This window comes from Pristis pectinata, chromosome 5, assembly GCF_009764475.1.
Source record: "Pristis pectinata isolate sPriPec2 chromosome 5, sPriPec2.1.pri, whole genome shotgun sequence".
Classification (NCBI taxonomy): Eukaryota; Metazoa; Chordata; class Chondrichthyes; order Rhinopristiformes; family Pristidae; genus Pristis; species Pristis pectinata.
The window spans coordinates 92,615,182-92,628,506 of record NC_067409.1 but is presented as its reverse complement, the minus strand read 5'-3'; the positions used below and the strand labels follow the sequence as shown (position 1 = coordinate 92,628,506).

Sequence of the window (13,325 nt, the reverse complement as noted above, 5' to 3'; positions counted from 1 at the left end):
ACCATTCAGCTGGACTGAAAGGTGGAGGGGAGGTGGCCAGTATAAACAGGTGAGGGGAAGGGGTGGAGCAAGAGTGAGCAAATAACAGTTGGATCCAGGTGACGAGGGGGTGATAGGCAAATGGCGGAGGGGAGAGTGGAAATAGTGACAGAAGCTAGCGACAGTGCAAGGTTGTGTGGGGTAAGCAGCTCCAGTGCACAGTTACCCTTCATTTAAGGAGTAACATGTTATTTATAAAAGGCAAGGGATATACTGGCAGCTGTAGATATCAATGCTGCCACTGTTATATATAAACATGCCATCTAAATCTAATTTATAGATAAAACCAAAGTTAAACCTGGCACAGAACTACATCCAGGTTTAGCGCATGGAAATAAAATGTTTTTATTTGTTCTTGGCATCATCACATTGAGAAAATATGTACAGTTACTTTCAAGAAAACTTGACCTTGTGCATCCTGAAATATTATACAGCTAATCAAGTATTTCTAAAGTGTTGTCACAGTTGAAATGCAAGAAACCATGCAACCAATTTCTGTACAACATTAATGAAACAGCAACAAAATAGTCCACGTTAGTCGTGTTGGTTGAGGGATGACACCGGCCACAAAACTGTTCTATTTCAATGAGTGTCATAGGATCTTTTACCTCTAAATGAGAGGGCAGAACAGAGCTTGGGTTTAATATCTCAGCTGAGTAATGTCACCCCTGGAAATGCAGCACTCCATCAGTGTCAGTCTAGACATTGAGCACAAAACATTCTGACTCCATGAATGACAATGAACTAAATGAACTAAACAGACTAAGATTATTTGATGGCCATGAGGTATTCCAGACTCACTTTCAGCAGAGACAAGACACAAGAACTAAAGACGATGCTAACCCTGTTAAAGTTGCGCCTTTTCCCAGAGATTTTCGGTCCTGTTATATTTCGCATTTTCACAATTGGCCGCAAGCCATTTTTCTTTGGAATAAACCGTAAACTGGAAGGTGGCGCTGTGCTCTTCTGTTGAAGTTTCTGTTCCACATCCTTGTATGAAATTGGTTGTAGCTGTACTTTTGCTAGATGGTTTCTGCAGTTGCATGTAAACACAAAACAATCATGTTTTAATGCATTATCACCAGTACAATATACAGCATGTACAACTGCTGCTTTTGTGTGACAGGATACTTGATTTAGAAAGAAACTTCTTGTGCAAGGATGCATTTGCATTGCAGTTCACCAGTCTCACATTCTGGGCTGCAGCCTTCTCGTATTGCTGTGTGAAACCTTAACTTTGTTATTTGGGACAGACCATCGCCCATGTACAAAGGAATTGATAATTTAAGTATAAAGAAGGTGAAAGGCTTTTGGAAGGCTTCAATTTAGGCCAGCTAGCTTTAAACGGTGCCTGGCTATCTCTGCTAATTAGTTTTAACACCCACACTGGAATTGGCAAATTCAAGCCCCAACAAAATAAATGTCTATGTAAAATAAAAGGGACACAAACAGTAAAGCAGCAGTACAAGTGCAACCTAAATTATTCCCCAATGTTAAGTGTTGGAATTAAGTTTTATGAAGTAAAACTGGAATATTTAGTTCATTCCCCCCCACTTCATCTCCACAATGCAGAGGGCTGCTCTTCTGGATATAATCTCTCCACAGGTAAAATTTCAGCTAGTTCCAATGACAGGTCTGAGTGACAAGCACTCAATCCATACAGTAACCTGGATTAACATGGGTTGCTAATCAGATGGAAGCAGTTGCTGAACATTCAATAACATCTCTGTGTATCGCTGGGTGGCTGAATGACTTTAATCCTGGGCTTTCTGGGAGGGTGTCAGTACTCACAGGAGGCACCTGGAAATATACTATTTTTGCAAGAAACAGTCAAGTGTGTAGCAATGGTGTAGGGGGCCACCATTGTTAAATTCTACTCAGCCATAGAATTTATCCATGTGAGATGACTGCCAGGCTTGATTAACCGACCGCTAGATGACAGGAAGATTAATCAGATCAGATCAGAATCCATCCCAACCAATCAATCTGGGTGAGGTGAGCCAGGCAGCTGATGTATCAGAATATAAATGAAGCAGCACTGAGCATCACGGGGAATGGCAAAGAGGGAAGTAGAGAATCATGCCAGCTGCTTTTCCCAATCATGGACTGGGAACCCACACAGCATACCTCTACAGTCACTAAACTGAATTATATGTCTTGGCCATTTTACATGTGCAAGTTTAGAAATAAAATGAGAACATAACGTCCCTTCAACCTGTTGAAGTGAATGAAAAACTTCTGAAATTTCGATCAAACGACAGATTTTAAGTTTCAAATCTGCTCTTCCTATGAAGCCTAGGAACCCGACTAAACAAGGACCATCAATATCCCTGTGCAAAAGTTACATGAGAACTCTAGCATGGAACATAGAAGAGTACAGCACAGGAACAGGCCCTCAGCTGACAATGTCTGTGCCAAACATGATGCCAACTTAAACTAATCCCATTGCCTACATATGGTCTATATCCTCCCATCTCCTGCCTGTTCATGTACCTGTCTAAATGCCTCTTAAATATTACTATTGTATCTGCTTCCACAATTTTCCCTGGGCACGTATTCCAGGCACCTACCAGAGTGTAAAAAAAATTTGCTTCGTTTATCTCCTTTAAACCTTCCCCCTCTCTTCTGAGAGCTATGCTCTCTAGTATTTGACATTTTCACGGAAGAATGAACATGATTGACAGGGAGTTAAAAATGATAAAAAAGGATAGTAACAGATTGTATCTCAAACCTCATGGCAGATCTAAAGACATGGCTTTGCTGCAAATCGAGCTCTGTATTCATTCATAGTTGGCAGAAACTGCAAATGAAATCTGAAGCATCCTTCACATATATTATGGGGTGGGGTGGGCAATAGGCAAGAACAAGCTGCGAATGATGCAGTGGTGCGCAACCTGAGAATGTTCTAACTTGCAGTCCTTAGCCAAGAAGAACTACTACTAATATTCCTGCTATTTCTGTTTTGTGTAGTTCTTTGGGGACCATAAAAGTTACAGAACTAATTAAAAAATAAGCAAAGGGGACAATAAAATATAAATCAAGTAGGATGTTGCATCGAATTATCAAGTTTAAAACAGATTATTTTAAGTGCAATTTCAGTAGGAATTTTACTTACCTGTGATGGGGGTTTTTGCAGCTCAATGAAGACACCTGGTGGCACAAGATGGAACTACATTACCACAGAAATTTGGAAGTCCAAGTACTGGAGAGTTGTCTGTGCTAGAGTAATCTGACACCATTCTACGGATCTCCCGCCCTGACTTTGTCTCTTCCTGTATCACCATTCTTCCAATAGTCTTTGTCTTAACTGTGCAAACCATTCCGTGCACCAACAAACCTGCATGTATTTGCTTCTCCAAGTTTCTTCCCTCACTTTAAACTAATTGGCCACACACTACTGCACTGTGTACAATTCTGGTCACCTAACGATAGGAAGGATGTCATTAAACTGGAAAAGGTGCAGAAAAGATTCACAAGGACATTACCAGGACTGCAGGGCTTGAGTTATGAGAGACTGTATAGGCTGGGGCTTTTTCCACAGAGCAGAGGAGGCTGAGGGGTGACCTTAAAGAGGTATGTAAATTCATGAGGAGCATAGATAGGGTGAATGGTCACAGTCTTTTTCCCCAGGTAGAGGAGTCTAAAACCAGAGGGCATAGATTTAAGGTAAGAGGGGAGAGATTTAAAGAGGACGTGAGGGGCAACTTTTTCCACACACAGGGTGGTGAGGATCTGGAACATGCTGTCAGGGGAAGTGGTAGAGATGGCACAATTACAACATTTAAAAGACTTTTCGACAAGTAGAAGGGTAGAAACGGTTCAGAGGGATATGGGCCTAACACAGGCAAATGGGACTAGCTTAGGTAGGCAACTTTGACAAGTAGGGCCAAAAGGCCTGTTTCTGTGCTGTATAACTTTGTGACTACATCTTAAACTCCTGATTTACCAAGCTAAAAGCCTTCATAATCTTGAAAACCCGCATAGATTTACTCTTCATTTACAAGTGTCCCTGTGAAAATAGTCCCAATGTTGTAAAACTCTCCTCAAGTCTACTTTCTCAGCCATGGTATCAATGTAATGAATCTACCTTGCATGGTTTCTGTAAGTTTACTATTCTTTTGTGAATGCAACACAAACATCTGCCCCAAACATTCCAAATGTGACTCAGTTAACTTATTTCTTTACTCTTGTACTATATACTCCTGTTTATAAAACCAAGAACACTGCTGCTCTTTTTAAAACCTACACTGGCATTTCTGAGGAAATTATGTGCTCAGCTCTCGAGGTTCCACTTCCATAGCTTTCCATTTAAACAGTGTCCCAGGCCCAACCATCTTCAGCTGCTCATCAATGACCTTCTTCCATCATAAGAAGTGGGAATGTTTGCTAATTCTTTTGCAAGTCCTGAGCAATTGAAGCAGACCAATGTAACAAGACCAACATTCAGGCAAGAAATGTTAAGTGGCTTGTTACAGTTGCACCACAAAATGGCCAGACAGTGATGGTCTCCAACAAGAGAGACTGTAACCACCCATCCTTGACATGACCATCACTGAGTCCCTTGCCGTCAATATCCTGGGCTCACCATTGATCAGAAACTCAACTGGACCAGAAACATAACACCCAGGCCTTTCCAATATCTACAAGGCATGAGTCAGGAGCACGATGGAGTGCTTGGATAAGAATGTGTCACTGCAGGATCTGGCTGCAGCACAGATCGCTACATCCTCAAGGCATGCCAAAGCAACTTACAGCCAATTAAGAACTTTTTAAGTATTGTTACATTTGCAATGTAGGAAATTTGGCAACCAACTTGCATACAGCGAGCTCCCACAATCAGCAATAATGAACAAATTATGAAACAATGATTGAGGAATGAATGTAGACAGGGCACTGAGTATGCCCCTGCTTTTCTTCAACAGTGCCATCAGATCCTTTCCATCCACCAAACAGAGCAGACAGAAGCTTGGTTTAACCTCGTATCTGAGAAGCAGCTCCTCAAGCAGATTAACAGTCCCTCCCTACTGCGTTTGGGTGTCAGTGTGGATTCTTGTGCAAAGTCAATGGATTGAGTCTTGGGTTCACAACCTTTTAACTCCGTGGCAAGTGTGGTACCCAACAACTAAGACTGACGGAGATTAGCGGGCGTGTGTTGGACTACTCCGCCAGAACAAGGAGGCACTGAAGTCTTCCCTTTATTGATCTAAACATCTATGGTTCCATGCAGAACTACTGGAAAGGGTGTTCTGCTAATTTTACTGGTGCTTAATTTTGCAAAACAATAATAAGCATGAATACTTTTCCTCACCGAACACCAATCCTCTGCACTTCTTTCCAAACACATTTCCTGTAGTAGAAAAGTGTGTTTTTCATGAATGTTGTCTCCGTAATGTAAAAGAAGGACTTGAGCAGATGTACCACGTAATTGTCCATCAGCCAAAATAGGAAGCGGGACAGGATATCTTCACGTAACTGGTGTTCTGAGGCAGGGACAAAGTGCTGGGCTGGGAAATAAAAAACATTCCTTTATACCGAGAAGGAAGTTAGGGAAAGATATTTAAAATTGTTATCGAGGAGGACTTAAGTAAAGTGACAAGGATAAGACCACTTCATTTACCAAGATATGTGAAGCTAGCTGGTTAAATTAACAAATCACTAATAGAGCATGGGGAGAGGATTACGAGAAACTTTGCGATAGATACCAACATGCCTACAGAAGAGTTGTGTCTTTCCAGCATTTAACTTTTAGCTGAAGTCTCCAATTTGGAACTTATTCAAGGATATTTTGTTCAATCAGAAACATTAATGCATAATTAATTGATTACTTGAAACACACTATAGTAAAAATTAGTAGATTTATAGACATCAAAATTTGTCTGTATTATTAATAACATCCAGCACCGTGGTTTAATTGTAGCAAAGCTACCAATAATTTTTTTTAGGAAGCACACAACCTCTCCGGCATAGAGCCCGTTCCACTCTTAAAACATCAACCTAAATGAACACAGCATTGTAAAGACAAGTGATTCACCTTTGTTGAGCCGAAGCCACATACAGTCATTCACTCTCATTTTCCACATCAGTTCACTGCAAGAGAATTTATCAAATTTCCCCAAGGAAATAAACTTCTTCACGTTCTTCAGGAAACGGCATTTATTGTGATTTGAACCCCAAAGTTCATCTGATACAACCTTGAGCAAACACTCCCTTACAAATCGGTAGACCTGGAGTGGACAGCTGTACTGCTTAAGCAAACGCAGCAAATCCTTGTCTGAACTACTTGATCTTTCACTATGGTCCAAGTCTACAGAGGTTCTGATCTTTTCATCTGTTTTTGGTTCTGAGGCTGGATCTTCAGGAGGATGACTCTGCTCAGGACACACACCAGGACATTCCGAAGATCTCCAAGAATATGTACACCCTTCCAAGTGTCTTCCAGTTGTAGAGTTGTGGCCATGAAGGTCAGTGCTCACTGATAGATGATCCTTTAAGCTTTTGTCCAATACATGTTGCTGTTTTTCAATTAGGTGGCCACTTGAAGCAACAGGACTATTAGATTTCAATCCTGCAGCACAGCTGCTGAAAGGCCCTAAAGCCATCTTTGTAACAGAAGAGGAATTTGGCTCATTGCTTGACTCAGCATGTGAAGTATTATTGACCTTTCGTCCTTTCTGAACGTTAACTTGGCAATTCCTAGACAATATTTGCAGATATGGACAGCGTTTATGATTTCTCAACAGTCGAAGGAAAATATTTCTCATTTGCCAGTAGCGCTTTGGAAACTTTTTCCTTCTCCGGCGATTACTATACTGCACTTGTACCATCTTAGTCCCTGATGTATTTCTGTTTAAGAATATGGCTTCTACAAGCCTCTGACCACCTGTGCTAAAATCCTGCAATTGATTTAATATAAATGTCTTTGGTAAACATTCAGCATTATTATTACAGTACATTATACTCCCTCGTTCAATATATATTTCACTCCATGGTCTTTTTTTTGTTGCAGGAGCATCTTTAAAAGGATGTAGTGATGTCCCAGAGAATATAGGTTTCACTATTCCACCAAACTCTGCGTGACACTGTCCATCTTTACTGGCATCATTGCAGTAAACGTTCTCTCCAGTGGTGGATTTGGTGCTGTGGGTGCTGCTTTGATTTTTGCTCATTTCCCTGCCATCTTGTTTGGACTTTTTCGTTCTTGCACATTCTATTTCCTGACATTCATTCTGTTCACCAATTCCTGCAACAGTGAAGTTATCACAATTCTTTCCACGTTCATAGTGCACCACTGTGTTTTTAGCTTTAAGTCCTGTGAATACTGAAGCCTGCTCTTCAACTACAGGGGACAGAACACCTTTGTCAGAAGAAAGAATTTCTACACCATGCACGACATGTCCATTTGTTTTGCCTTCAGTCAGCTCCCGTGCCTTGGCATCAGTCTCTGGATCCTGCCTTTTGGAGTCAGCACTGACATTTTCCTCCACTCTGCTCATTAGTGAAGTGAATTTGGCATCTTTTGATTTACATTCATTAACATTACTACCTTTTCCATTCCAGTCCATAATCCCTTCGCCTGACTGATCAGTTATACCACCAGATTGCTCAGTTGCCTCAGGGGACTGATTTTCCACAAGCGATCTTTCATGTCCTGTCATTTTATTTTCCTTCAGTATTGACAGCTCGCTTCCTTTTAACCTCTTTGCAGGAGCCTCCACTCTATCATCGTCCAGAAATCGTTTTAGCGACCTTCCATTTTTGGTGACCACATCGTTTGATGTCCATCTTCCAATATCAGCTTCAAGTCTTGCCCTCTTTACAGATTTGCATCGGACAACATTTGGTGCTTCTCGAATTTTCCACTTGCTGCGCTCTGCACCAGGTGGTCCTTTCGCTGATAGATTTCCAGGTCCTGAGATTCTTTCCTTCCATTTCCTCCTCTTCGAGAGGAACTCCTGATAGAAGCTGACTTTCTTTTGAGCACGTCTTAGTGCAAGGCTGGACCGATATTGCACTGGCCTCTGCCTGAGCCAGGTAGACTGGAGTTGAGTACCACTTGTAAGGAGGCTATAGATGGGAACGCCGCATAACTGAAAGCAACAGCTTGGTGGGACTAGCCTAAAGAGGGAGCAGTGCTCCAGCAAATACATCATGATATCATCCCCAATCCTGCTCACCAACGTTTTCCACAGCACGCTGGTCTTGATAACAGCCGTGGTGGTATTTATTTGATAACTGCGTGCGTTGAGGGTAGAACTGACAGGGATGAAACTTGTTTCAGTTGCATTGTTGTAACCAAAACTTAGCACATTTCTTTTCCTCTTTTCACAAATCCTTTGAATGACTCGCATAACCACATCGCTCTGCGTAGAGAGCTGAAAAGAAATGAGAGAAATCTGTTTAGTCTGTAGTAGTAAACCATTACTATGTATCTAAACTATGAGCTGCCTCTAGTTTTTCAGGGTTGATAATTATTCCATGTATTATGGAAGTTCTAGCTTCTTTTAGGTATAAACAAGAGCTAGTGGGAGAGATAGAGGAAGGAGATAAGGTGAAAGAAGGTGAAGGAAGGTATTGAAAGGCATCGTTTCAGCAATGGAAAATGTGGACTGGATATTGCTGGAATGGAGCATCTGGCCCTAACTACTGTGAGCCAGGCCTCTGCACTCTCCAGTCCTCCATTAACAAAGGTAGGTCAAAATTTTGTGGCAAACTCATTTGAATACACGACAACAAGCATCATATTGGATGCTGCAAGGCCAATGTCTAATATAAATCCAAGGTGAATGAGATTGTGTCAGCTTTTATAAATAGTAATTTAAGAATATCCAGGAGATTACTTCCTTAGATTCAACATCAACCTAGAGAAACAAAGGACTGCAGATGCTGGAATCTAGATGAAAAACACTATGATGCTGGAGGAACTCAGCAGGCCATGCAGCATCCGTGGAGAAAAGCAGGTCATCAACGTTTCGGGTCAGGACCCTTGTTCAGGACAAGGGTCAGAGCATCATAGTGCAGCATTCCTGGAGAAAAGCAGGCGGTCAACGTTTCGGGTCCTGAAGAAGGGTCCTGACCCGAAACATTGACCACCTACTTTTCTCCACAGTTCCTCTAACATCATAGTATTTTTCAACCTCTCAAAAAGTAATCAGAAGTATAAATGCTGTCATTTTCACCTCTAAACATGGTACTAAGATAGTGTTCACATTATTAATGATTTTTAAATTTATAACTGCTGGGCATCTCTTTGCTGACATGAAATTTGATATAATTTTCATTAGTTTAACTGATATGAAATTACACGTATAAAAAACGATTAACCTTTCCAAAATCCCAGTTGGAGTACCATCTCTGAGTTCTTTGGCAATAATAAGGCTTTGCAGAGTATGTGGAATGAGCTACCAAAGGAAGTCGTAGAGGCGCGGTGCAATTACAAAATTTAAAAGACATACAGACAGTTACATGGATAGGAAAGGTTTAGTGGGTCGTTGGGACTAGCTCGGGTAGGCAGCTTGTTCGGCATAGAAGTGTTGGGCCAAAGGGCCTGTTTTTGGGCTGTATAACTCCATGTTTCCTGGAATGGTGCAAGGATTGAATTCTCTAATCATGGGAAGAGACAGAAAAACCCTGAGGTTGTTCATCTTTTGAGGATGGAAGGCTATTTTAGCATTCCACAAGTTTTTCCAACATTTTAAGAGCGTTAATATAATCATTAAAGGTGTATCCATTTCCAATTCTAGAGGTATCAGTAACCAAACAATTTAAGATCATGAAGAAAAGGACCATGGGTGATAATCAGGTTATTTTTTTTTAAAGGGATGTGTTGTTGCGATCCGGAATGTGCTTTTGGAAAGGTATATAGTGATTCAATAATGACTGTCAAAAGTGATTGGTTAATTACTTGAAAGGGAAAGATTTAGAGGGCTCTGGGGAAAGGGCAGGGGAGCAGGCCTAATTGGAAGCTTTCAAGCAGCTGATGCAGGCATGAAGCTGCAAATAACTTCTTTCTGTGCTATAATACTTTATTAATGAGTTGGATGGGGGGTAGAAGGGTGGGTTGGCAAGTTTGCAGATGACACAAAGGTTGGTGGTGTTGTGGATAGTGTAGAGGGTTGTCGAAGATTGCAGAGGGACATTGATAGGATGCAGAGCTGGGCTGAGAAGTGGCAGATGGAGTTCAAGCCGGAGAAATGTGAGGTGGTACACTTTGGAAGGACAAACTCCAAGGCAAAGTTAATAGCAGGATCCTTGATAGTGTGGAGGAGCAGAGGGATCTGGGGGTCCATATCCACAGATCCCTGAAAGTTGCCTCACAGGTGGATAGGGTAGTTAAGAAAGCTTATGGGATGTTAGCTTTCATAAGTCAAGGGATCGAGTTTAAGAGCCGCGAGGTAATGATGCAGCTCTATAAAACTCTGGTTAGACCACACTTAGAGTACCGTGTCCAGTTCTGGTCACCTCTTTATAGGAAGGATGTGGAAGCGTTGGAAAGGTTGCAGAGAAGATTTACCAGGTTGCTGCCTGGTTTACAGAGTATGCACTGAGGAGAGACTAAGGGAGCTAGGGCTTTACTCTTTGGAGAGAAGGAGGATGAGAGGATACATGATAGAGGTGTACAAAATATTAAGAGGAACAGATAGAGTGGACAGCCTGCACCCCTCTCCCAGAGCACCAATGATCAATACAAGAAGGCATGGCTTTAAAGTAACAGGTGGTAAGTTCAAGGGAGATATCAGAGGGAAGTTTTTTTTTACCCAGAGAGTGGTTGGGGCATGGAATGCACTGCCTGGGGCAGAGGTGGAGGCAGGTACATTGGCCAAATTCAAGAGATTACTAGATAGGCATACAGAGGAATTTAATATAGAGGGATATGTGGGAGGAAGGGGTTAGACAGTCTTAGGCATGGTTTAAAGGTCGGCACAACATTGTGGGCCGAAGGGCCTGTATTGTGCTGTACTGTCCTATGTTCTATATCACTCTATTACTTCGTTGGTGTAGGAAGTGCATTGCTGGTCCAGATGTGAGGAACATCTACCATGTCTTGTTGGCCTAACTGCAGGTACTCCCTGCAAATTGCAACCAAAAAGTCTGCAGAAGGGTAAAGAACTGCTACTCATAGCGCATACCAAGTTGCTTTGCTGCAGCAATTTCCGGAGCATTAATTCCATAAAACCAGAGATTTCGACCATACGAGCTGTTCAGGGAAGGAATTGTGACGTGACATAACATAAGGCAAGTTAGATGTAACTGTAATGTTCAGGCACACCATAAAATGCAGTGCAATTCTATAGAAAAATGTGGAGACAATAATTATGGCCTGGATTGAGAGCTTTACTATCAACAATGCAAAGTAATCTTTTAGAATTCCTAACGTCTCCCACCATGCAAACCTGGAAATTAGTTAACCTACAAGAGTTTTGGTTCCTACTAACTTTTTAGACAGTACTTCGGAAGAGTCTACAACAGTCAACGAAGTGCTACTCTGACTGTAGAAGGCGCCAAACATTCAGTTCTTGCACGCTGCATTGCATGCTCCAACAGCGTAATTTTAGTAAACTGCAATGCATTTGCTTTCGAGCTCGGCAACCTTCCTACCTGCTGAAATGTGACCGGCCGCCATAGAGGCTTTGCTTCCCTGGGAACGCAGACGATGAGTTGGGAGATAAAACGCTTATAGTTATCGGTATCAAACGCCTCTACCAACACTGGTGGTGCAACATCATCGATCTGTGCAATGAACGTCTGGATAGAGGTTACGCGGGGGTAGAGAGACCCCAGCAACTTGTGCAAGCTGCTATCACTCATAGTCCGCTTCCCTGGCGATACCGGGGCACTCATTGCCCACGCTGCAGTCCACCGTCAATCATCGTCCGTCTCGTTGGCAACCGCCGCCCGCCTTGGGGAAAAGGCCGTCTCTCGTCATGACATCAGCAAGGGCCCGCTCCCTCCTGTCAATCAAACTCTCTGTCTTCCCCCTCCCTCCCAAACCAACGTTATATTAACATGGAATTCACAGCACAGAAACGTCATCAACGTTATGCTCCACCGGTACCACCTCCCGACTCCTATCAACATAATGATTAACTTATTGCATCCTCGCATTCACGGCTAGGTTGTCATTAAACACACCTCTTCCTCAGCTCTCATTATGTTCATCAAATTGACACTGTAAGTCACACCTCCTGTTACTCCAACGTGCTCTGCTACATTCCTTACTAAATCACATGCATTCATCTGGCATAAAAATGGAAAGTGCTGGAAATACTCAGCAGGCCTGGTGAAGGCCATTGACTTCAAACAGTAACGTTCTTCCCCTTTCCAAAGCTGCTGCCTGAATTTGAGTTGTGTTTCCAAAACTTTAAGATTTCCAGCATCTACAGTTGTATTTTGATTTTCAATTGTAGTCACCTGACATTGTATTCCCATTTCCACTCTGGCTGAAAAAGTTTCTCCCTGTCACGATGTTAATTTTAATGGATATCGTCCTTCAAGCCATCTTTTCCCAAAATGAGGCAAGGTACCAAGTAGAATTTTAGTTGCAGAGGGAAATCTAGGCATAATTTTTCTTACAGAAAGGCTAGTGATGATCAATAACTCCATCCTTCTTCTCTTCCCCCAACCAACATCCCTATTACCCCATCCTGGCCAAAAAAAAAGGAAGAATGGTCTTGAAATGCAACATTGCAGAGATGCAAAATGTGCTAGGTACATGCAACTTGGCATTATAATCACAGAACCTTAGCACTATAACCAAAATATTATTGCCACCCTTTGGTATTAATCATTTCTATTTTTCACTTGGAATAAAATGAGTTAGTTGGAGACTCAACTATGATAAAAGGGACCTCAAAAAGAGATCCTGAAGCCCCCATGACTAAAGTTCATTGCAAGTGCTTATTTTCATTTTTTGCAATTGTGCTGGGTTGCTTCATGTTTACGCACGGGTCTCCTCTGGGTGCTTTAGTTCCCTCCCACATCCTAAAGATGTGCAGCTTGCTAGGTTAATTTGTCATTATAAATTGCCTCTAGTGTGTAGGTGAGGGGTAAAAATCTAGGACTTGAAGAGAATATAGGGAGAATAAAAAAAAGGGATTAATGCAGGGATAGTATAAATGGGTAGTTGATGGTCAGTGCAGACCCAATAGATCAAGGGCCCTGCTTCTGCCTATATCTCTCTATGATTCTACAGTTCTCTAAAACGTAAAAAAAAATTGCAAAAAACACATTTGATGAGTGTTGAAATTAACTTTATAATCATTCACAGAAAAAGGAATGCAAACTCAATT

At 41.9% G+C, this 13,325-nt stretch overlaps 1 protein-coding gene across 1 annotated transcript in view; it reads right to left on the bottom strand.

Moving 5' to 3' along the window:
- Positions 1–11,938, bottom strand: part of tert (telomerase reverse transcriptase) — a 47,461-nt gene extending 35,523 nt beyond the window's left edge. The window contains exons 1-4 of the mRNA XM_052015732.1: positions 11,635–11,938; positions 6,071–8,411; positions 5,348–5,543; positions 883–1,072 (exon numbers count right to left, since the gene is read on the bottom strand). Coding sequence (XP_051871692.1) covers positions 883–1,072; positions 5,348–5,543; positions 6,071–8,411; positions 11,635–11,877 — 2,970 coding nt within the window. The 5' untranslated portion in view covers positions 11,878–11,938. The remainder of the gene's footprint in view (positions 1–882; positions 1,073–5,347; positions 5,544–6,070; positions 8,412–11,634) is intronic.
- Positions 11,939–13,325: the final 1,387 nt, after the last annotated feature.